General features: G+C 43.4%; 13 protein-coding genes across 13 annotated transcripts; 7 read left to right on the forward strand and 6 right to left on the reverse strand.

Annotated features, from left to right (window-relative positions):
• Window positions 1–4,484: 4,484 nt before the first annotated feature.
• Window positions 4,485–5,126, reverse strand: An09g00010 (uncharacterized protein; the record flags this gene model as incomplete). Its single annotated transcript, XM_001393289.1, has 1 exon — window positions 4,485–5,126. The coding sequence occupies one exon, from the start codon at window positions 5,124–5,126 to the stop codon at window positions 4,485–4,487; it is 642 nt and encodes a 213-aa protein (XP_001393326.1).
• A 162-nt stretch (window positions 5,127–5,288) lies between these two features.
• Window positions 5,289–5,658, reverse strand: An09g00020 (hypothetical protein; the record flags this gene model as incomplete). Its single annotated transcript, XM_059749511.1, has 2 exons — window positions 5,289–5,531; window positions 5,620–5,658. 2 exons carry the CDS (start codon window positions 5,656–5,658, stop codon window positions 5,289–5,291), a joined length of 282 nt encoding a protein of 93 aa, XP_059604237.1.
• Window positions 5,659–5,724: 66 nt separating this feature from the next.
• Window positions 5,725–7,321, forward strand: An09g00030 (uncharacterized protein; the record flags this gene model as incomplete). The annotated part of the gene is made up of 2 exons (XM_059749512.1): window positions 5,725–6,544; window positions 6,609–7,321. 2 exons carry the CDS (start codon window positions 5,725–5,727, stop codon window positions 7,319–7,321), a joined length of 1,533 nt encoding a protein of 510 aa, XP_059604238.1.
• A 549-nt stretch (window positions 7,322–7,870) lies between these two features.
• On the forward strand, window positions 7,871–8,041 carry An09g00040 (hypothetical protein; the record flags this gene model as incomplete). Its single annotated transcript, XM_059749513.1, has 1 exon — window positions 7,871–8,041. One exon carries the CDS (start codon window positions 7,871–7,873, stop codon window positions 8,039–8,041), a length of 171 nt encoding a protein of 56 aa, XP_059604239.1.
• A 967-nt stretch (window positions 8,042–9,008) lies between these two features.
• An09g00050 (uncharacterized protein) lies at window positions 9,009–9,798 on the forward strand (the record flags this gene model as incomplete). Its single annotated transcript, XM_059749514.1, is given in 5 exon segments — window positions 9,009–9,044; window positions 9,127–9,233; window positions 9,297–9,408; window positions 9,508–9,620; window positions 9,684–9,798. Coding segments are annotated over 5 exon segments (483 nt in total).
• Window positions 9,799–10,313: 515 nt separating this feature from the next.
• On the reverse strand, window positions 10,314–15,056 carry An09g00060 (uncharacterized protein; the record flags this gene model as incomplete). Its single annotated transcript, XM_001393294.3, has 5 exons — window positions 10,314–10,353; window positions 10,530–10,538; window positions 10,738–10,944; window positions 11,011–14,404; window positions 14,525–15,056. The coding sequence occupies 5 exons, from the start codon at window positions 15,054–15,056 to the stop codon at window positions 10,314–10,316; spliced, it is 4,182 nt and encodes a 1,393-aa protein (XP_001393331.3).
• A 149-nt stretch (window positions 15,057–15,205) lies between these two features.
• Window positions 15,206–16,785, reverse strand: An09g00070 (uncharacterized protein; the record flags this gene model as incomplete). Its single annotated transcript, XM_059749515.1, has 6 exons — window positions 15,206–15,278; window positions 15,428–15,717; window positions 16,024–16,317; window positions 16,402–16,445; window positions 16,514–16,654; window positions 16,704–16,785. 6 exons carry the CDS (start codon window positions 16,783–16,785, stop codon window positions 15,206–15,208), a joined length of 924 nt encoding a protein of 307 aa, XP_059604241.1.
• Window positions 16,786–16,791: 6 nt separating this feature from the next.
• On the forward strand, window positions 16,792–18,056 carry An09g00080 (hypothetical protein; the record flags this gene model as incomplete). Its single annotated transcript, XM_059749516.1, has 5 exons — window positions 16,792–16,864; window positions 16,952–17,052; window positions 17,529–17,570; window positions 17,737–17,866; window positions 17,953–18,056. 5 exons carry the CDS (start codon window positions 16,792–16,794, stop codon window positions 18,054–18,056), a joined length of 450 nt encoding a protein of 149 aa, XP_059604242.1.
• Window positions 18,057–18,167: 111 nt separating this feature from the next.
• Window positions 18,168–19,152, forward strand: An09g00090 (hypothetical protein; the record flags this gene model as incomplete). The annotated part of the gene is made up of 4 exons (XM_059749518.1): window positions 18,168–18,237; window positions 18,500–18,614; window positions 18,857–18,920; window positions 19,033–19,152. The coding sequence occupies 4 exons, from the start codon at window positions 18,168–18,170 to the stop codon at window positions 19,150–19,152; spliced, it is 369 nt and encodes a 122-aa protein (XP_059604243.1).
• A 25-nt stretch (window positions 19,153–19,177) lies between these two features.
• An09g00100 (uncharacterized protein) lies at window positions 19,178–20,327 on the forward strand (the record flags this gene model as incomplete). Its single annotated transcript, XM_001393298.3, has 3 exons — window positions 19,178–19,258; window positions 19,453–20,093; window positions 20,141–20,327. The coding sequence occupies 3 exons, from the start codon at window positions 19,178–19,180 to the stop codon at window positions 20,325–20,327; spliced, it is 909 nt and encodes a 302-aa protein (XP_001393335.3).
• A 306-nt stretch (window positions 20,328–20,633) lies between these two features.
• Window positions 20,634–21,675, forward strand: An09g00110 (hypothetical protein; the record flags this gene model as incomplete). The annotated part of the gene is made up of 5 exons (XM_059749519.1): window positions 20,634–20,697; window positions 20,783–20,849; window positions 21,038–21,094; window positions 21,188–21,260; window positions 21,349–21,675. 5 exons carry the CDS (start codon window positions 20,634–20,636, stop codon window positions 21,673–21,675), a joined length of 588 nt encoding a protein of 195 aa, XP_059604244.1.
• A 664-nt stretch (window positions 21,676–22,339) lies between these two features.
• Window positions 22,340–23,242, reverse strand: faeA (ferulic acid esterase A faeA-Aspergillus niger; the record flags this gene model as incomplete). The annotated part of the gene is made up of 2 exons (XM_001393300.3): window positions 22,340–22,724; window positions 22,782–23,242. The coding sequence occupies 2 exons, from the start codon at window positions 23,240–23,242 to the stop codon at window positions 22,340–22,342; spliced, it is 846 nt and encodes a 281-aa protein (XP_001393337.1).
• Window positions 23,243–23,608: 366 nt separating this feature from the next.
• On the reverse strand, window positions 23,609–23,884 carry An09g00130 (hypothetical protein [truncated ORF]; the record flags this gene model as incomplete). Its single annotated transcript, XM_059749520.1, has 2 exons — window positions 23,609–23,736; window positions 23,821–23,884. Coding segments are annotated over 2 exons (192 nt in total), but the record flags the coding sequence as incomplete, so codon positions are not given.
• Between the last annotated feature and the right edge of the window lie 46 nt (window positions 23,885–23,930).

Raw genomic sequence — 23,930 nt, forward strand, 5'->3', positions numbered from 1 at the left:
CTAGAAATAAAAATAGAAAATATATCTAATAAGTTTATCTAATCTTAAAAAGCTGAGATATATTTACTAAATTTATTTCTATTATCTGATACAGCTTCGTCAGTAATATTAAAAAATTAGATACAGATTATATTAATAATAGTATTTAAATAATATTTTAAAATTAATATCTAAATTATATAATTTTTATTTTCTAATATTAAATATAATAGAAAATTGTATTCAGATACCTGATACTCCTCGAAGATAGTATTAATTAAAAAAAGAGAAGTTAACAGGCTGAATATTTTATAATAAATAATAAAAAATATATTATATTTCTCTAAGTTCTTCTATTTAAATACTATTAATTAGTTATCTATTCTAGTAATCTATAAGATATTTATATTTGAATAGCCTTTCGGGATTTTTTAGACTAAACTGACAGATATAAACCAACTCTATATAGTTATATATAATAATTAGATTTAATATTTCTTTGAAAATAATATATTTAATATCTGTATTCCACTGGTCTAAGTCCATTAAAACTACTTACTATTTAAGAATCTTAGTAAAGTTATAAATATTATCTAATATACCCGCGGAGATCTAGTCAATATTAGCTTCGTATCTAGTATAACAAAGAAAATTAAGTAATATATACAAAAATATATATTTTTCTCTTCTTAGTATATTAATAGTATAGTATAGAGATATAAATATCTAAATAATAACTAATATTATACAGCACTTCTTCTAAGATATCAAAGTTAGTATTCACTGTACGTAAGTAATATATATAGAAAAAGTATTATATTTTAATAAACTGTCTATGTAATATATAAATCTCGCTCTTAGAAGCAGCCTTAGAAGATATATTGAAGAATCTAATATAAAACATATAATCTGAAAATAAATAAAGTAGAAAATAAATATAAAAAGATATTTAATTGCCAAGTGATTAATATATAATAATAAAAATAATAAAGAACTGATGAAAAAATAGTAAAGAATAAATAAAATAATACCAAACCACCAAAAAAACAACGACCCCGAGATAAAAGAGGAGAAGAAAGAAAAGTAATATAAAAAAATCTTTTATTTATACTTCTTTTCTATTAATTTATTTATATAAATACAATTAAATATTCTCAAAGCTATATAAAAACGGCATGTAATCTTATCTTTACAATATTTCCCGCAGATTTTCTGTTTTTTACTATCAGATTTATATTATTCTAAATCAGAAATATATAAGATTATTTTTAATATCTGAGCCAGGTGGCTCGTCCCAGTAAAGAAAGATGTTATTTATAATAGAATAACCCAGCTATCAGGGTCTTGAGCATTAAATAACATATTATAATAGTTATAAAAGTTATAAGATTATTAATAATAGTTCTATATCTCTCTGATATCTATAAGATATCAATCCCTTTGTAAGGAGCTACTGATTTCTTAAGAATTAATCTACTCTGTGGATATAGACTACCTTTGTTACTATTAGATAAATCTATTACATTTGGTGGCTGATTTCTTACCTAGTCGACAGGCTTTCTACCCTGACAAGTAGATCCTATCACATTAATATATACAGAGAGACATACACCTTTATGTTTCTTAGGAATAAGAAACCTCAAAGAAGGAGAAGTGATATTACAGATTTTTATTAATTAATCTACTAGTAAGACAGATTCACCAGGCAGAAAGTACTGATAAGAGCAGCGCTCGGGCAAAGCCAAACTATTATTTAATATAATCACAGATTATGAATACAACGCCCGGAACAGTCTTATAATATATAACTATGATATATGAACTAATATATAGTATACAATATACTATTATAGTCTACAACTACTATACTGGTATACAGTAGACCCGATGGTATATAATATAATATATAAAGAATAAGATATATAAGAATACTCTCTTATATACTTAGTTAATTCTGTTCTTCATGCTTAATACAACTGTCTTTAAGTAATTATATATTTAGAAGCTTAGCTACAGAACGCTCATCTGTACTTACTTATAAATAGCTGCATGATACTATTCGGCCTTACTTCTCTTCTCTTGTCCACGACCTAGTTGTCTCTCAGATAGTCATTAGTCGATACCACCTCGACGTAGTTCGGCGGTACGTATACCAACGGGGCTAAGCTAACTGGGACAGGGAAGCGATCCTAGGGTTTGACAAAGTGCTAGAGCAGTAAAATTAATTATTTATTTAAATTAAATATATTTAATAATATAAAACAGTAGACGGTGAATAATAAAAAAATATAATATTTAATTAAAAAAATTTCTTTTATTATAGACAGCGGGAGTTTAGAGACAGTATAATAGATATTAATAATAATAATCTATTAAAGAATCCAGGAATTTTATATAAAAATAAGATTCTGGAATTAGTATTTATAAAAATATTATTAATATTTATATATTTATAATAATTCTTTATCCAGTATTTATTTAATAATATACTTAGAGATGTACTGGAATATTTATTTTTTATAATTTTTATAAAAATAATAATTTATAAAATTAATTCTAGAGAATATAAGTAGAAGTTCTATAAAAATATTCTATAATTATTATAGTAACATTATTAATAGAGTCTGTAAAAGTTTTTTACAGATCTTAATAAAATATTATCTAAATTTTTATATTTATAATTAATAAAAAATATAGATTTTTAGATAGATTAAGTAGACAGAGTAGCATGGAATATTATAATTAAATAATATAAATAATTTATAATATTTAGATTTATTATACATACTTGGAAGTCTTTTTAAGTTTATAAAAAAATAATAAATTTATTTATTAATATATAATGTAATTTTCAGAAAGATTTACCAGCCTGGGAAGGTGGTTTAGAAGATATTTATAATTTATAAATAATATATAATTAAAATAGAACTGTAAATATATATATTTATTACTATTTCAGATTATAAGAATAGTTTTTTTTTATAAATTTAATTTTTACCACTATCCAAGGTGACATTGGATTACATAGATTAGAATAAAATAAAATATACTTATTTCTTTCTTCTAATTATTTTTACAATTAAGAAGATTAGTCTTATATTAATTATTTAAAAAGATATAAATAATTAAAATAAATAATTATTAATCTGAATATATCTTATTTATATTATAATTTAAAAGAATATAGCAGATACATCTTAGCGCCAAGAATAGTTAAGATAATTAACTGTTCTATTTTTAGCTGTTCCGCGCTTAAGTATAAGGAAATCTTATATCTAACTGTTAACCTGACGGCAGGTATAAATTTTTCCATTAACCTACCCTACCCTGGCCGTTAACCACTCTAAGTGAAGATTTCCCTACTACATATCAGAAAGATATAGAACCACTATTAATAACCTCACAACTCTTATAACCATTATAATATGTCATTCCTATGACTATGGCCCCGATAACTGGGTTATCCTATCACAGACTGAAAGATCTTATTTATTAATTTTAGTAAATAATTCTAGATCAGAATCATAAATTATCAGTTTAAGTACTAAATAAAGAAAGTGGGGTAAGCAAGTGGAACAAATAACAGTAAATAAAGAAATATAAATAGAATTGTTAGAATAGTATGAATAATACAACTTACAAGATTTCACATGAAAAAGTCTTGTAGAAATAATCCATAATGATTCATCTGTTTTATATCCTTCTGATCTGGAATTCCTATGAATTCATATGGGAATTTCAGGTAGATTAGGCAGTTTCAAGAATAGTTCTTCTTAATAATTGAATTAGTAATTTGATAAGTCAGAGATCCTATTTTTCCAGCCAACCATTATTATATTTGGTAAATTATTTAATCCCTAGCTTTATATAAATATAACTGGTTTTATTATTTAAATCCTTTTATTATATACATGCGGAATAACTTAGCATATTCTAATTTGAACTAATAAAATTATATCATTCAATATACTTAGCAGATTCTGATATATTATATAGATAAATTATCTGTTAATCTAATAAGTATGTTACCAAGCTGAGCATGGCTAATCAGGGCTGGGGTCCGAGGTCGGGCGAGCCTAGACTCCCCAAAACTCGCCCGACTTGCCTGAATGCCATGTCTAATCACTGCTATTACTATTCAGAAGTTTTTTATTCTTCCCCTTTTAATATTACGCAAAAGCACTATATTCTGGAAGTTCAGAAAACTATATTTTATACCAAAAAAATCAGTCATAAATAAATGGCAGAAATTTTAATAGAATCACATATGCAATACCCCGACCCCAGTAGATTGGGAATACTCAAGGAGTAGGTTTGAGTTATCCAAGACTTTTCTCTTGTAATTAGACTAGAAGGTACAGAACTGAACATGAAATTAATAATCAGAAAGTGGGAATACAACTTGTTCATTGTGCTTTGTAGTGGTTAATTTCTTCCAAGTCTGCAGAATGGGAAAAATCTATGCATCTCAATTCTTCGGAAGGCAGCAATGGAAGGAGAATGCTTCAGTCTCTTTTCCATCCTTTCCATCGTTCGAACCCTGCCGTATCTAGGTCAAAAAGATCCAGCATCCGTCCCACGCTGTGGTCCACCAAGTCGTCCATTGAAGACGGTTTTGTGTAGAATGCGGGCACAGGTGGGAAAATAATAGCGCCAGCTTGCGTCACGGATATCATGTTTTGCAGATGTATTAGACTCAGAGGGGTTTCCCTGAGAGCAAGGACTAGCCTGCGCCGCTCTTTCAACATCACATCTGCAGCCCGGGAAACCAGATCGCTGCAAACCCCAGAATTTATGACAGCAAGCGTTTTGACACTGCATGGTGCAACAATCATCCCATCGACACGGAAAGAGCCGCTGGATATTGGGGCTGCCATATCGTGAACATTATAAACATGATCGGCCAACGCGCGGACATTGGCAATTGTATAGTCGGTCTCGTATTTGATTGTTGCTTCGGCCCATTTGCTGATAATAAGATGAGTTTCAACGTTCAGGTGACGAAGACTGATGAGTGCTTTGATCCCAAAAATAGACCCAGTGGCTCCTGTGATAGCAACGACAATTTTGCGCCGTTGGGAACGTTTGGACTGGCTTTCGCCCCAGGACGAGGTGGAAACGCTTTGATCAGTGGTATGAACGTCCATGTTGAAAAGTGAGACAATATTTGGAATCTAAAGAGGATTCATGTCGATATGAAAGTAGCACGAGGTATTTATTATGTGATAATGATCTGATAATATCGTCTACTGAATCGTCGAAAATATTTTCTGCGATTATTGGTCGGGTATGGTTGTCGTGTTAGTAGACTATAACCTGAAAGAGCTTACACGGACCGTTGCCGAGGGCCATCTGGGCCAGCCCAATCCAGTGATCCGGAGCGAGAACCTCTCCAAATTGGAGCTCCAATCTGTCTTCTCTATTATGTCGACATCTACCACAATGTAAGTGGTGAGCCCCGTACCCCAAATTGGGGAATCCGCATCCATCCGCATCGGCCCGCAGTTGTAGAATGGAGCATGGCCAATCATTTTACCCCTTTCCGTTCCGCCCTGAGATCATAAACTACGCAAGGTATAGACCGTACTCCGTAAATTGGCTGGCTTCGACTGCGGGATATTCGGCATTGATTTTGGAGACCGGCACAAGGTTCATGTATATAAGGGTAGNAAAGTACATTGCCAATATACACCTCTTTTATGCTTGACTGCACTTATTGGTCTCAAACCTAACCTTTCTACAGCAATGGAGACAACTAGCGTCGAAACAGTGGGTGCGGCAGATGACTTTCGCCAATTTATCAAGGAGCTGGAAGATGAAAATGACCTGATTGTCATTACCAAAGAGGTTGACCCCCATCTGGAACTTGCGGCTATTACACGCAAAGTCTACGAGACCGAGGAGAAGGCCCCCCTGTTTGAGAATATTAGAGGTCGTCAGGGTAGCGGCCTTTTTCGTATTCTAGGAGCTCCCATCGGATTGAGTCGCATTCCTGGCCATCGATTCGGCCGTATCGCGAAATCGCTGGGGCTACATTCTACTGCGACTGGCGAAGAAATTATCGACAAGATCAAGAAGTGCAAAAGCATGTTGCCTTTATCTCCTGTCGAAGTTACGCCTGATAAAGCACCCGTTAAACAGTACAAACTCTTTGGTGACGACATCGACCTGAACGCTCTGCCAGTCCCCTTCCATCACGACGGAGATGGTGGGAAGTACCTGCAAACTTTTGGTATGCATATTGTGAGAACCCCCGATGGGTGCTGGACCAATTGGTCAATCACTCGGGGGATGGTTCATGATAAACGTTCACTTGTTGGACCTGTTATTCTAAAACAGGACATTGGTGTAATATGGCAGATGTGGAAAGAGAGAGGGCAGGACATGCCATGGGCTCTTTGCTTTGGAGTCCCTCCGGCTGCCATAATGGCAGGTGGCATGCCAATTCCCAAGTGGACGGATGAAGCTGGATTCGTAGGTGTGTTGTCTGGAAAGCCCGTGAAAGTAGTGAAGTGCGAGACAAACGACCTCTACGTCCCCATGAATGCAGAATTTGTCCTAGAAGGTAAGATTCATTTTAAAGATTCGAGCCCATATAGGATCCTGCTAATTTGAATATTGCAAGAAAGGTGTGGTATCTACTACCGAAGTTGGCCCTGAAGGCCCAATGGCGGAGTATCATGGTATGATCTTCCCAGGAGAGGCAAAGAACAAATCTCTCTTCAAGGTGAATGCAATTACCTACAGACATGATCCGATCTTGCCACTCTGTGTGGCAGGAAGAGCTACGGAAGAAAATCACACTGTATGGGGCATCATGCAGGCTGCTGAGGTTTTGAACGTGTGTCAAGCCGCAGGACTGCCAATCAAGATGGTTTGGTGTCCCTTTGAGTCCCATTGTCTGTGGTTTGTCCTCCAGGTTGACCGGCAGAGGTTGAGAGCCTTGAACACAAACATCCAAGACTTCAGCAAACAGGTGGGCCATACTGTCTTTGGATCAAAGCCTGGCTGGTATATCCCGAAACTATATCTGGTTGGCGAGGACATCGACCCGACAGATCTCCGAGATGTAATCTGGGCAGAATCTACTCGCTGCCAGCCTTTGACAAATGAATTCTTTTTTGAGGAATACGGAAATATTCCCTTGATTCCGTACGTCGGGTATGGCATCAAGCCGGAGCATGGCAATCACCCGAAGGTTGTACGCTGCTGCATGTTTCCTTGCGAGTTTGTGGATGAGAAACTATGCTGGAAAGAAGGATCTTTCCGCGGATCTTACCCCTCTCATATTCAGAACAAGGTCACGCGTAAATGGAAGGCATATGGATTTGATAGTGAGTGAATAGTCTTATTGGCTATCGACAGGGAATCTACGCAGAGGCTCTGTGCTGCTCAGGGATAAAATTCCTAAAAAATGGAAGGGGGTATCGGGTCGACAAATTTGATCTTTGTCCTGCCATGTTAAATTTATTAGCGACCAGTGGATAGATAGACTTTGGTTAAAGTGACTTTCCATGAGCTGCAGGATACTGTACACAGCGAGAAAATGAAATTTGTCGTTAGGGTTTTAATCCATCCAATCCTGAGTCTCGACTAAACGACCGTAAAACTAATAATATTAATCTCCGAGTAACCGATAAGATGGGTTATTTCAAAGGTTAATACCGAAGTGGCTAATTCTTCTTTCAGCACGGTACACGCGCAGTCCGAATACACATTGCTATCCTGCCAGTTCGCCTGCCATCAAGTTTTGCCGAGAAGCAGGCACCCGCGCAAGCACCCGAAAGACCGACAGTCACAACGCCGCTTCCGAGCGCCACGACCTATCCAAACACAAGAGTCCGTAACGGGGTCTCCTCATGAATCTTTTCTATCCCTTCGACGGCCATTCATGGTGAGCATACACGCAAAATTGCCCGATACCGATCATTCTTCCGATATCGCTCATCCACCAGCTACCACAGGTATCAGGTTCTGGGCGTCGAGAAACTCCTGCTGCCCCATCGCTAGAAAGCCACGAGGCCTGTTTGGCTACGGTCAAGACCCTGGAGCAGGAGAATGAAGCTTTTGGTAGAGACAAAACGCATGAACGTAGCTCAGGTGTACTATCTTTATCTAACATGTATAGGAGGTGGCCTCTATACATTTGAGCACTCTTCATTTTTCTTCACAGCTGTCGAGCCTTCACACGTATCGTATTGCAGCATCGACACAGAAATTCGACTATATGACATATACGAGATATCTGACAGTAGAGCCACATTTCCATCCTGTGTGGTCTTGATCAAAATGAAACAAGGTTGAAAATTACATCATTTATGCCGCTCAACTCCACCGGTGGGCGCAAACTTGAAAGGTGTATGAACCATCCATCATCAGGACCTATCCTGCAAGAGCCGTCCCGCAATAGCCGACACTGACTCAGACGAGATTTCCCATTTCAAGATTAGTGGCCTTCAAGTTGGCTCTCTTCTTAACCTGCTAGCTTCAAGTTAGCTGAGGAATAATTACCTCAAGCTACATCATAGAGCATATCTTTCGAAGGCATCATCAAGGAACTGCTTGACCAGGTAAACCCTGTCATTATCGGCAAATAATTGACTGGAAGCGACAGTACGGCTTTACTGGAAGACGCATCCATTGACAATTACTGGACGATTTTACAATTTCGGATGGTCGAGATGCAAGAACGCTATACCATTTTTAATAGGGAGTAATATCATATAAATATAGCGGTATTGATAAAGAAAGATCTGTGGCTAAAGCTACTATAGAAATTCAACTTTCCAAAGTTACCAAACATAGCTCACCATCTGCAGGTCCTAAAATGGCACCAAGTAGGCATATATCAGATATTAGAGCAACAAAAAATACTGACGGCAGCAGGTCCATTCAGCTCTCCCCAAATAGAGTTTAATTTTGCTCTTCTCGGAGGGGAAAATGAAAATCAACGTTCCAAATTATTCTAAGAATGTTTAAAATCAATTCCCGTGTCCAGGAAAAATCTGTTCGATGGCTCATGTCCTTAGATGGTTATTAAGCTTAAAGAAACTTATAATATTTTGGTCGACCCACGCCTCTTGAAGGTAAATCTGTCATCTCTTCCCTACAAACTCAACCCACCTGCTGATGCTTAACATCGAACAGGTGCGCCAGAGAGATAGATATCCCGAGATCTCGGCAGGCGCAAAGAAAAGAGCTGAGAACAGTCCTACTTTTATTAACATGGATCCATCTGTACACGGTCACCAGAGGTTCATCGCTCGCCTCAATTCATAGTATTGTAAGTACGGCATTATCAGGTTTGTGGTCTAGAGGTCCTTCAAGCCTGAGTATATTAAGAGCTGTGAAGGATTCAATAAACACACCGTCCGAAGATACTTGGAAAGGCTTATTAAAACCAAAGCAGACCAGCAAAGCGTAGACCGGGTTGAGAACTTCACTCTTTCTATCCCCTCTCATATGCATTTAGGCTATATCCATATTCGCTATTTTTACGAAGACCGACTAGGATTTAACACTTGACAGATTATTTATAATCTTCTTGGTATTCCGGATAAGGACTTTATATATCTCACCAACTGCAATGCCACTTAAACCAATAGCGGTAATACTGCGGGTGCGGCGCAATCTGCCAACGAGTAAGTTACTCTATTAAATATACTGGAAGCGAATAATTCTTCTTACCTGTCTTTATTATTCAGGAAATATCTTAAATACTTTGATCATCTCCTGGATGAAAGGATTGCCAACCCAGGCGATAATATAATAAGCTCCCTGGCCAAAGAGCAGCTTCAACAAGGCAACTTAGAGAGATAAGACATTATCTAATTGATCAGGTGCTTAGATGATTTTTATTTGGCTTTTTAAAAAATCTTAATATATATCTCCTTAATTATTTAAGAGATACCGGAAGACATTTGAAGTTAATCATGATTATTTTCTTATATATAATTAATAGTTTTACTAGTGGTCCTAGTTCAGATTTTCCACAGAAAGATATTGACAGAAAATAAATAATATAAGAAAATATGAAATATTAAATATAATAGAAGTTCTAGATTATAGCTATAAGATCAGATTCTACTAAATTTTCATAAAAGCCGGGATTCTTATTAGAATTATCCCGAAGATTAGATATACTAATTTTAAATATAATATTAATAATATCATTTAATCGATTTTATTTACTTATTTTTATTTAGATTCCATATATATCTTGCATTCTTATTCAGTAGATTTTATTTCATTCTCTCTTACTTAGATCCTATCTTTTTTTTTTTTTTTTTTTTTTTTTTTTTTTTTTGAAATGKGATTTTTTTTATAATAACAGATTACGAGCGGGAATTATAATAAAACAAAATTAGTAAATATCTATAAAAAGTAGCTAGCTATTATTTAGACTAGACCTAGTATAAGATTATAATTATAATAATAGATCTATAAATCTAGATCTTAATAAAAGTAGAAAAGACCTGTAAAAGATACTACAACTTACTAATATGAATAAATAAACAATCTAATTTATATTGGATCTGACAGTATCTTACAGGACAGAACTATAAATTCTCCCGCAGTCTCATTCAAATTATTCTTAATTATGTTTTTAATAACGAAGTACTACTCTTTGAACTCTGCAGTATTAATGGCAGTAACTTGCGGAGCAGGACCTTGGTCATTCCCGATGGATCAGGACGGATGCCACATCCTCCAATAGTTATACGGTATCTACAAGACTCACTCATTTCAATGCCTCACGACTCATATAGCCTCTTGAACCAACTTTCATCACACGCCAATAATTGCTGTGGGGCGCCGCACTCCACTATTCGCCCGTCTGCCAACACCACCACCCGATCAAAATCCACGATCGTGTCTAGACGATGGGCGACCGCAATGATTGTACATCCATCAAACTCGTGCCGGATGATCTCCTGCATGCGACGATCCGTCTCGATATCAACACTGCCACAGTAGCTCTCTTGTTAGCCCTTAATAATGGACCAGAACCCTTTCTCTAATTCTACTTACCACGATGAAACCTCGTCCAACACTACAAGCTTGCTCTTCCGTAGTATGGCCCGCGCCAGGCAGAAAAGCTGCCACTGCCCATGGCTGAAGAAATCTATCTTCAGGATGGCATTTAATCCGCCCTTGGCCTCAATGACCGACCAGAGCTGACACTTCTCTAGCGCCCCGATGAGAATCACATCATCCTGGCTGGTCGCCTCCCATGGGTCCAGATTGAAGCGTACAGTTTCCGAATGTACGCAGAAGGGCTCCTGGGTGATGACATTCAAGGACTGGCGGAGCTCCGATCGTGAGAGATGTGCCAGGTCTTGCCCGTCGACCTTCAACGATCCCTGCCGATACTCCACTAGGTGGAAGAGTGCAGCTAGGAGCGAGGACTTACCACTTCCCGTGCGGCCGCAGACTCCTATCTTCTCGCCAGGCTGGATGTGCAGGTTAATGTCTCGAAGAACAAGTGGCGCAGAACTGCTATACGCTGCAGCAAAGTTATCAAACTCCACGGCTCCGTCCTGGGGCCACGTAGTCAGCAGCAAGTTGACCTCGCCGTCCTTCTCTTCGGATTCAGTCTCCTCGATGAAATCACGCACCCGTGCCAGAGCACTGAGGGACGTCTCTGTCAAACTCCAAACAAGGACTAATTCGGACAGATTCTCATTAAAGCTCATGATATTCAACAGGCCCAACCCCACGATTGCGGGGTGTACGGTATCGCGAAGCATGGCGATCGTACTGATGAGCACAGTGCCGAGCGCGGCAACCAAGAGATTCAACACAAGGCCAAGCCAGGCTTGCACAGTTTTGAGCAGGTACATCGGTCGTTGACTGTTGTCAAGGAGTATCGCGTTGCGGGCTCGGAAAGCTCCCGTCCAGCCGAAGGCGCGAATACTAGTTAGACCGGCAATGGTTTCTTGGAAGTGAGTGTATAAAGGTGCTTGTTGCTCTAGACGGAGAGTACGGAGCTGACGGGAGGTCTGGACATAAAATCGCTGAATACCAATGAGAGCCATTATGAGCAGGGGAATAGTGACCAGTAGGTATGTAGCGGAGGCCACAATCATACACGCGCCGATAGTAAAGATTGCCAGCTTCAACATCACCCCAATCAATACACCAGGAAGCTCATTGTCAATAACACTGAGATCCTGTGTAAAGCGGTTCAGCACGGTTCCGGAGTCTGTTGAGGTAAAGAATGATATGGGTGCCAGCAACACTGCGTGCAGAAGTTTTTGATGAAGACCGTTTGATACTCGGGGAATGACACGGAGGAAGAAGCCCCAGACCAGGAGGGTGAGCGACACCAGTGAGACGGCAGCTGCCAACCCTAGGCAGCCCAGAAACGACGAAGTAAATACGATGGTAGAATTGTTGCTTGGGCTGCTGAAAGTGTTCAAGAGCAACCCTGGTGCCTTGATCGCGGTGATGTACACCAGGCTCCATAGACAGCAGAGCCCCATCCACGACCAACCGGCCGCAGAAAAATAGTCAGTGATCGTCTTCCAATCCCCATGCTTTGGTGCGGGTGATTCTTTCACCGTTGGCGCTTGTTTTATTTTCGATTCCTCTTCTCCCGCTGCGTTTGCTTCCACAACTGCCGGCTGCTTGACTGCCACATCCTCGTGTTCAGCATGTGATCGTGCGTCATGGTCATTATTCATAGTGCGCTTGACATCAACATTGAGGCCGGCCACATATCCTGCGCTCTTGTGAATCAAAGTCTCATAAGTGCCCTGTTCGGCGATTGTTCCATCCTTCGACAACACGACCACCCAGTCTGCCAGGGGAAGTCGTGAGACGGCATGGGTCACCAGTATAATGCTGGTTGCCCTCCGTCGCGCAAGGCCAGACCCAGAGAAAAGTCGACAAAAGATATGCTCTTCAGTGTCTGCATCCACTCCACTAAATACATCATCAAGAACAAGTAGCTCCTTCTGTGCAAACACCGCCCGAGCAAGTGCAAGACGAAGTCTCTGCCCCCCGCTGAGCGCGATCCCGTTTGATCCAATCCTGGTCCCATCCTTTTCAGGTAGACTGTTCATGTCTTCCAGCAAGCCGCAACAGTCAACGACCTCGTGATACAGGAGGGCATCTTCAGGGGATTGACCGCATATGCTAGCCTTAATCGTATCATTGACCGTCCATGGGGTCTGATCCGCAAACCCTATCGAGGAAGTCGACGAAACTATTCCAGATGACCAGGGAGTTTCTCCCAGGATTCCCTTTAGCAGGGTGCTCTTTCCGCACCCAGTCGGGCCAACTACTATGACCAGCGATCCCCGTGGGATGCGGAGATGCAGGTTGGAAAGCACCGGCCTGTCCTCTGCCCATCCGAACGATGCATTTTCTAGGACTACCGTAGCATTTGTTCCTTCAAACGTCGCCGTTGTAGAAGTGATTGGAGCTAATTGTCGATATTCCTGTCGTGAAGGCGACCGAAGAAATGCATCGATGCGGTCAAAACTGCCCAGCGCGCCAGCTAGATGCGGTAGCGTTTGAACCAACGTCATCAACGGGGGTTCCAAAAGCTGTAGGACCGAGAGGATGGAGAAGGCGACAGAAACATCCAGGGTCTTGCCAATGGACTGACCCCAGCCAAGGTAAAGTGCGAAGGTGGTCAGCGGCGCGGCGATGCTTGTGACGTTTTGAAAGACCACCTGCACCACTGTAATCCAACGGATTTTGCGGGCCACGACATTTTCATGTACCCTTAACCTCTGGAGAAGGCTTCCAATAATAGCTGAGAGTCCCAGAAGTTTTAGATTGCGGATGGACCCGAGCATAGTCGAGGTTATTGAAGTCCGTTCTTGAATAGTCTCCACCCAGGCGTTTTGGTACCGTGGATACAGCCGTGTACAGGCTGCCATGGCCACGACGGCGCACGCAAAGCAGAGTCCCGGGGCCAGAAAGCCCACACCCAGCTGGGCGTACAGCAGATACAGGGCCACCGCTACCTCGATAACCGCCGCCCAGGCGTGGTGCACGTCTGCACAGGACATGGTGATACGGTCGATGTCAGTGGACATGAGCGTCAAAGCAGCCTTTTTCTGTACGGCAGTTATGCTTAGATCAACGCTCTTGTTATAGATAAGGGAGACCAATCCCCCTCGAATGCTGACAACCAGCCGATTCATCTGGTGCTTCGAGGTAGCCCCGAGTAGGGCGATTCCGGTGTAGATGAGGGCATAGATCCCTATCAGACGCCACGCAGGCCACTTTTGGCTTTCGACCGGGTCCATTACCAACCTCGTCGTATCCTGGATGAGATATGGCTGAGTGAATTTGACCCCGATCAAAAGTAACTGAGGAAGGCCGGAGGCCAAAATATGATATTTCAGGACCCTCGTGACCGCTCTCAATAAATGACGGGAATGCTTCCATTCGGCATCAAAACGATCCCCTAGGCGTTAAGAGGACAGAGCGACCTCTAGAGGATACAGATTGTTAACTCCAAATTGAGTGAAGAATCCCTTCCATAAGAGAGGATTGATCCACCACAGCAACAGCGTGCTGTACGGACCAGCAGTGTCGGAGGGACTGCAATCCCGATAGGCAGCGAGCAAGATACCCCTTTTTGGCAGGGCTTCGATGAGAATCACTGCGACCTTGTTGAGCACAAGCATGGTAGTGATGGTGTAAGGTACGCTTTGCTGGCCATGAGATCCCAGGCGTCGACACTGGGCCACATCCAAAGAAAGGCTTGCGATAACGTAGAGTGGCACGAGGGTCGACGGTGCCATTGATCGAATATGCTCATACATTGAAAGGATCATCAGCACGATGGCCGTCAGAAACCCACAAATCGCGACCACAGCCGAAAGGCCGGTCGCGGGATCGATGAAAAGGAAAACTAAGAGCGCGAAGTGGAATGTCACAGTTGTCGTCAAGAAGAAATATTTGCATTGCTGTTGAAGAGATGCTTCGACTTTGATGGATTTCCGCGCAAGATAGACAATTCTGACACCCGCTGTCACCAAGAAGAGGAAGCCGAGGACAATTGCAATTGTATCCTCTCTCCCTTGTAACCAGTGATGCGACACGTCGTTGTCCATGTTTTTTGTGTTAACCAGAAAATAGCTGTATCTGCTGCAGTCTCGTCGTAGCAACAGCACTGTCTAAGGGGAAGAGATGAAAGTCCATGCCAGGGACCTATGTTGACTACGGCCTTTTTTTCATTTTTCTTCCAGGGGTGGTTATGCAATCAGAAGCACGCAATTGAGGCTTGCCTAGCGTCAACACCAACAACAAGGCGATACATCCAGGCAGCGTCATTCCTGGCTTAAATATGAAGCCATGCAGGGGTCTGAACCTTACCGGGCGCTGACGGGGGACCGGAGTCCCGCCGGGGGATTCTACTGATAAGCAAGCCACAGAATACACCAATTCGGGTAAAATCTATTAGGCGGTTAGATACACTTGCAACCCGCAAAGTCGGGCCTTGGCTAAATCCAGTATGTCATCGCCCTGGCACACCGCCAAGCGAAGATACTTCTCTCCCAAGCATGCGTGCTCCAAGCTGTAGAATTCACTCGCTAGAATGGCCGCCACACCCAGTTCCATGATGAAGAACCATGCCAGCAGGATATCCCTTCTGCGCTCACAGATATATGGCGGGAGCCTATACTCCCTGGGAACCTGGACTTTGGCCAGATTAACGAGGACAAAATACCCGCCTTCCGGGATCGTATAGGCAAAATCCCATTCCTGAAAGACCTGACAAAGCCTAACAATCTCCTCTCGAACCAACGTGCCCGTCTGCAATCAAAACCCACTATACAGGCTTTGCTCATACGTAGCTGCAGCTGCTTCCTGTCAAGGGCCTGGCGTGCAGTAACAATTGCGCAGGTGGGCAGTTGCAACGGCATCCATCAACCGAGCAGGAACGATAAGCCAGCCCACCCGCCAGCCAGTAAAAAAAAAGTGCTTTCCCACAGAGCCAACGGCGATAGTACGTTGCTGCACATCGGGGCCTTACGTTGCAACTCGTGTAAAAGGCACGTTGCTGGGCTGGTCATATACCTCGTCTCTGAGTACAAGCAGGTTATGTCGAACGCAAATGTCACTGATGTGCCGCAGCTCCTCGTGTGAAAACACCTTTCCGGTAGGGTTATGGCGGGTGACGATCATCTTGGTGCGCGAGGTGATTGACTGTTCCACCTCGACGAAATTGATGGTCCACTCAGTGGACGAGCAGATTGCAATGTCTGCCTTCGCAGGGGGTCGCAGAGGAACGCATTGAATGACACCCTCAGCCATATGATAGTCGTCCAAATATTTCCGGCAAGGAGCGACGAGCTCAAGCGGGGCGTGTAACTGTCGCATAGATAGTAGCACGACCGATAACGAGGGCGACGGGGCGCCAACTTACTGGTCAAAGTAGGGCCCAAAAAAGATAACTTCATCACCTGGATTCAGAAACGCCATCAATACTCTGAGCATTCCTATGTCAGGTTAGTCACGATCGACAGGAAACAGAACATTTCCAATGCTTCGTGGGCTAGTACTATACCTTCGTTGGCCCCTGTGGTCACAAGTACCTCGGTTTCGGGGTTTGTGCGACAACCCGAAAGGGGAGTGTAAGTCTTCGATATGGCCTCCCGAAGCCGCGAGCGACTCTTGGTTGGAGCATACATGTTACACTCGAAGCGGCCTGCTTAGCCGCTTCACGGATGAACTCCGGAGGATTCCATCCACTTCACCTGCCATCGTTAACAAGACGGTCACTACGCAAAACTCAATGAGAGGTAGTTTCACAAACAGCCCTGACTGAGGTTTACCCATGGCTTGATGGGAGAGGCCTCGGCGCCTTTGTTGATAACGGACCATACATCCTGCTTGCTTGCCACCGATCGTTCTGCCGGTCGAAAGTCAATGGCCGCGCAGTTGTTCTTCTTGGCAGCTGAGGAGTGGTCACCCGCATTAGTTGTCTCTATGCCGCTGCAATAAGGGCACAACAAGCAGGGGCTCGCCTGGGTGTCCTTCGAGAAGGTTATTCCGGAATTTGAAAGATTAAGCCCCTCCGAGAATGGCTGGTCCCGTCAGACTGGGGTATTTTGAATTCCTCCGAGCTTCCTCCGACTTCCACTGCCACATGGACTTTGGAACTGGAGACAAAATCTACCAATCAGCATGCAATTTCGCCCGGAGGGAGAAAATCTCTGTAGTGGCTAATTGATGGATATAATCATAGCTCCAAGTGTTGGTAAAATCTTTGATATGATAGATAAATTTAGCAATGGTTAGAAGTCTTTTTGGTGAGTATCACAGCAAGTTTCCTGGACTTTAGTCCGACATGGGCGAGATGTAATTCAAATCTTTGAAAAGCTGTTGTATCTTTAGAATAAAAGAGCCGTTGAGGAGGGCACTTGCCAACCAAATATATCTATATAATTTAAGCGTCTTGCCCGCTGACATTCTTTTGCATGGTGTGGATGATGTTATCATCCGGCATGGCTTCAGCAACACGATTTAATTATGACATCCCAGCCTTTTCTCCGACAGCGAGCACTTAGTAGAGTGGCCAGCCGTGGTCTGGCTACGCTGTTCCACCGCAAATCCATCAGCAGGTAATGTCTCGGGACCTTGAGAAGAGAGATCCGTTACATCGTAAACCTTTCCTCTTTTTGACACGGTAGGAGGAGCAGAGTTTAAGTAGCGTCTATCTTGCTCTTCAAGCATATCATGATTGGTTTTATGGCCAATTATACCGATATAGGTTCCCTTTACAGTAAGGAGCGCCAAGAGGCGGTGCAGATGTGGATCAAGAATAATTTGTTGAAGGTAATCATCCACGCGACTGAGGGTAATGAAAACTTAGCCGAAGGTCCAGTCGGTAGTTCATGGCAAGAATACGGGCAAGACCGTATTGAAATTCTAAGCAACTTAAATATATAAGCCTTTCTCAGCCTGTATATCAGGAGGTTGTACAGGATATCAAGTGAAATAGAGATACCGGTCATGAAATGCCAACGATCATGACTCATGCGTTGCGGAATCATTTCCTTATGTGGAAAGGCAACAATCCGTTGTCTCCGCCAGGAATCGACAGCTAAGTAAATACATCCATTAGGTTCAGGATTTTGTAGGGACATGTCCTTCATTTACTCTCTTGACTAAATATAGAGCTCTTTAGTAAACTCATATTTCCAACGGCTGTAAGACAAATGTGGGGTAACCGAGTAGAACAACAAGGAGCGGGGGTTTCAAGCACAAACAAAGCATTTGTCTACCCAGGTAAGCGATTAGTCCAAGCTGTTCCGAATAGAACACAACTGGGGTCAGAGCTACAGGGCCAGTTGGATTTGGGGACCAAATAATCAGTCAATATCACCTGACAGGTTCCTGTATTCCGTGATACTATTCGGAAATTGAGATTGTCTTCGTCTTACTGAAGACGAGTAACTATCTAGCACTCAACCGGCGACCTCTGTATACTTTCTGACGGCATGTCAGCGATTAAAGTCTTCAAGGGAAGGATAACCCCTGTACTATCCAGGCAACAGCATACTTTCGAAGGCGGAGGATGTCGCGCTTGCATTCAATAGGTGCCCGTACACGCAAGAGTCTACGAGAGTACCACGCTTGGGGCAGCAGATGAGTCGGACTGGCAGGTATTCGGCACAAGAAGACGGAAATTTTCACCTTCATTGTCACGAGAGAAGGTTTTCTTCTGTGGCAACACCTTCGAAATAGATATCAGTAGCAATAATTGCTTACCGAAGGATCGCACTCAATCCGAATGCAATATGAACTAGGCAGGTTCAGGAAGCATAGACGAAAAAATTTGTTGTGACAGCTAGTAGTGATGCATCTGTGACTGTCCAAAATTGGTGTATCGGTTGCCCTTGCCAAGCAAGGGGTTAACTTTAGTCACTCTAATAGACGGTGCTCTTGGGTGTGAAGTAACCGTCCGAGAGGTTTGGGGGTATCCAATCACCACCAGCCATATAGACCAAGAGTTCGACGGCCCATACCCGCCAAGAGACGAATTGGAGGAGAGAATAATCTCATGCTTATTGCTTGTCTCAGATGGACAAAGTGTCGGATGTTGCTAAATCAGTACGATCCTGGTTGATCCTTGGTGCGAAACTACTCACCGGCGTGGTTTTCAGCCCCCTAATAGACGCGCTCCGTAGAAACAGGCCATGATCAACATGAATGTGGACTGGTCATGATGCACCTAGGACCTTTCTTTGAGTCCGGCCTCCGGGTCAGGCATCCACTCCGGCCATGGACAATTACTGGAGCAATTAACGTAGGTAATATCTCCGTGCTACGCCCATGTAGCCGGTGCTTTGCCTTCCACGTTGCACCTTGATTCTTAAAGACCCATCACCACCGCGGTGCGCGGTCTTGTGATAATGATTAATCATGGCCGTCGTCTTTGGAAGACCAAGGCAGCTTGCTGTTGCAGTAATATTCTCTTTCATCATCTTTGCCATCTTTCAGTTCAGCTACACTGACGACTTTTCCCTCACCGGACACTTGTCAGACTCTATACAAATAGTGGACGCATGTTCCCCTGACGCGCTCGAAGCTATCAATAACGCTCGTCCTACCCTCGATCCTGCGATACCGAACATTGTTCATCAACTGTGGAAGACAACCGATATCCGTGAATACTCCCCCACAATCACCGCGTCTCGTGAATCATGGAGGGCCATGCTCGAACCCTTCAATTACACAGTCAAGCTGTGGACGGACGACGACGTTCTTGAGCTTATCAAGGCGGATTATGATTGGCTGCTCTCAACCTACGAAGGATATCCTCACGATATTCAGCGGGCTGACATTGCGAGGCTGCTTATCGTTCATTCCGAAGGCGGCATCTATTCTGATCTGGACGTAAACCCCAAATCAGCCCAGCATATTCAATGCCTCCAGAGACTTAGCTTACAGGCTATATTCTCACCAACAGCGGGCACACTCGGCCTCAGTAACCATTTCTTTATGGCAATGCCTGGATCGCCATTCCTGCAATGGGCGCTCTACGAGGCCAAGCGGCGGAGTAGCAGGCTGGTATCACGAGGCATAATCCTGCCATACTTGCAGGTTTTCTGGTCCACCGGTCCAATCATGGTGACGGCAGCGTTTAGGCAATATGCTTGACTATACAATACGCCACGACTCGATATAGGGCTGCTCGACAACGGGTTTGGTGGCTTGGTGGTCCGTCATGCCGCCGGGCGGTCCTGGCAAGGGGTGGACGGCCGGGCGCTAAATTATCTTGCAGATCATGCTGGGATAGGGCTCATACTAGGAGCTGTTGCATGCTTTTTGACAGTGGCGGGACTTGTCTTTGTGGTGAGGGGGTACAATGGTAGATTTCCTAGGTGACATGGTCAGGGTATGACTACATGCTGCCTAAATTCTTATATACATCTTCAAGTCTTAATCTACAGAATTTAAGATAACGCATGACAGCGTAATGCTATATCTCCTAGGTCTGATATTATTGTTGCACAAAGAAGGCTCCCAAGTAAACCGATGAGGATGCATAAGATGGCGCCTGGCAGAAAATTAACAAGAAGGGAATGTCTTGGCGGGACACTAAAAAGCGAACAGAACAAACCTCGGTGCAACTCTGAACGCCTTGGAAAGCATCCAACGCGCGCCGTAATGGCTTAAGGATGGCCTTCCAGCGTATCCAAGCTATGGAAATATCTGAGGTGATTTGTGCTGGGAAAGAGAATGGTATGATTACAAGGCCTTGAAAGGGGGGGGGGAGGCAGAGCACGTCCCAATACTTGAAGTTAAGAATTGTTCTGCCGGCGGGCAGATTTACTTGGCCCGGCCGCTAAGGCTTCTCCTCTTGGGATCAGAAAATCCATGAGCCAGGGCGGACAGTTTCAAAAAAGTGCGCATGTAGTCAGTACAGGCAACTACGAAACACAAGTGACCATTCAAAGAGGCGAATTCCTGCAAAATGGACAACAGCTGATAAAAAGGCCTTCGGGGGCAACGCAAGTTGAGCCATTCGACTCCTTATACTCTGATGGAATTGTCTGATAAAAGTGCGCGCAGAATAGTATAGGCACGCAACGCAAAGTCGTGCCGAGGAGGCTTTCCCTGCGAAGCTCGCAGAGCCAAGGTATGTCTCTAAGATTATTCTTTTGCCATAAGCGCATGCCCATAAACTTGGTGTAAGAAGTGAAATTTATGTGCGACACCTGCGACTTGAGAGGGGACCTGCGCCTGGCCTGCAGAATCTGCCTCTCAGCGACCCGAACGACCCTCGCAATGATAAATACCATGAGGTTACTTCAACCCACTCAGTACTAACGTAAAGGTCTGGACGCTCTTAATCTCTCCGCAGTCTACTATAATGCGATGTGTGCCTGACAGAATCTTTGCATGTGGTGGGCGGCGGGTCTTACCATCCGAACACGATCGACCTTCATACGAACTCTTCGTGCTGCACACGGTCAGAAACACGTCGCTAATCCCGCAGCGTCGGCATATCTGGGCCTCGGTCATCCATACACTCGTCATGTGGAACGGACCACTGATGCATCTGCTCCTGGCATTAGCAGCGTTGGTCTTTTCTCGTCTGACAGGTCTGTGGCTGACGGACGCCATCTGTCTTCAGGAAGCTTGCCGGCGGCCGAAAATCATGAAATGAACACACTTCTTGCCTCCTATTTGCCATCAAGCATCACTAACCGGGGGTGAAATTATTCAGAGAAGGGCTATCCAACCTGCACAGCTCTGATATCCATTATGTATATGCGGCTTCTATGTTAGTCATTAGAATTTCTCTCGCCTGTCTACATATCCTGGACTTCAGTCATGACCCGCCACATACCGACCCTTCCTAGGCAATCAAGCAGAAGGTTTAGCATAATGATTATATGGATCTCCTACGACGATGTATGGATACAGAAATACAGAAAGACGAACCTAAGTGGGTCTGTTTCACGGCACTATATACTAGTGGCGCTCCTGGACTATATATAGATTCAACGGCACTGGCTGGGATCCCCGGGCTTCGGAAGGCTGGAATGGAGACGTTTGATCAAATCAGGATGGATACGTTTCGCTCACCGTTTCAGGTGTCTCTCAAATAGATCGTCCTTTGCTGGCTTTGCGATACCAGATTTTCTGATGGTAAACGATGGTTAATATTTTGTATCATTTAGAATGAGACATAGAATTACGATCAAACAAAAGTTTTGATGTCTCTCGATTCATGATCAAGGTATTTATATCTATAGATCACAGGAGCTTATTCCATCCTCAGCTGTATCTCTAGAGTGCATTTGAATTATACCTATATGCATGCCTTATTCGAGAGGTTTATTCTTCTTTGTATAATCTGAGGGGGTGAATCGACCGATTACCAAGTACAAGCTCCGCTCGTCATCCCAAAATAAGTAGTATGCGCATCATTCACCCCCTGTCCGCCCTGTGCCTCACAGCACTGTACTTCATCCCCAGTACAGACAAACGTGTTCTGGGCGCTGTAAGGATCAACGCTCCAGTACTCTACACCACCATGGGCGTAACCCTGCTCCGCCGGGGGCAAGTTTGGGATGCCGTCGTTGGAATGAGTGACCCGGAAGTACTGGGTCGTCTCCGGGCTCGAGACCTGGAACGCATCGTTCATGTACGACGCGAAGGCCTGGTTGCCGCTGCGCGGTTCGCCGAATGTGTACAGACGGACGTTGTCGTATGTCGCGGACAGCTGGGCGGCAGTGAGTGCTGCCATCGACGCTCCCAGACTATCATAAAGTTAGTATATATCATACAACAAATTGTAAGACGGTAAGCACGCATACCTATGGCCTGTCACGGTAAGCGCATAGTCCGGATACTGGCTAGCCTGTTGTTTGACAAGCGACTCGACTTGGTCTTGGACTGAGATCCATCCAATATAGTATCCACCGTGTACCTCGCAATCGTTGCATTGAGGTAGAGTGTCGAATGGCGTGAGCGTGTAGTTAGTATCGAGCTGTAGGTTTGTGTCACTGCCAGTGCCACGGAAGACGGTGATAATTTCTTTGCTGGTGTCGTCGCGGAGGATCCATCCGTTGATATCAGTTTGAGCGTTGTAAATTTTCTCTCCTTTGATAATAGTCGATGGAATATTGCATAGGTCGGCGTAGGCGGCTTGGGAGATAGTGGCCATCTCTACCAAGCGATTGTAGAGGTCTTCGGAGATGCCTTGCGTGGAGGCCGCGAGGGCTTGTCCTGCAGTCGCCAAAAGAATGAGGGCGTATTTTGCAGAGAATTGCTTCATCCTGAAATATGTGCGACAGTGAGTGATTGACAATAGACCAGCGAGTAGAGTGCCCTTCCTTGAGTGCTTGTCAAGGCATCTATCTCTTAAATAAATCCCTGGTAGGCCAATTCAGGATAAAATCAACAAACAGCCGACGACCATGTCAGGTTCTCTGACTTAATATCGCATATTAACACGATGGTATGGTTCCTATGTATACTCGGCAAGCACATCTCCATCTCTAGCCGAGATAAATAACAATAAAGCTTCCACAGATTTAGCCTGTTTCAAGGTTTGAATACAGCGCCACCCGACACCAATAGAGGGTCTTAATGATGCCCATCCCTGCACCGCTAAGTACTCTGTACACTGAAGACCATCGACCTACCGAGCCCGGAGCTTGTGTCCTTTTCCATTTTCCAAGTTCCGTCGACTTCCAGCTTTTCCCGTAGGTTCTCCGATGCGCATCCGGTGCAGATCACTTACACATGTTAAAGCTTCGGCAAGGACAACTGCCGATATCGAAAAGCTCATGAGGATATGCGGCAAAGTTTTTGAGACAGTTGTGTTTTATAGTCGAACAAGAAGGTAATGACCGTCTATCGGTACAAATCCATCAATCGGTATGTCACCGTCAAGACCCACTGGTGGAACCCAATCCTCATACCAGCGTGTATAGGTTCCAGAACCAATTCTGCACAGGGTG

The sequence above is a fragment of the Aspergillus niger genome (genome assembly GCF_000002855.4).
Source record: "Aspergillus niger supercontig An09".
Classification (NCBI taxonomy): Eukaryota; Fungi; Ascomycota; class Eurotiomycetes; order Eurotiales; family Aspergillaceae; genus Aspergillus; species Aspergillus niger.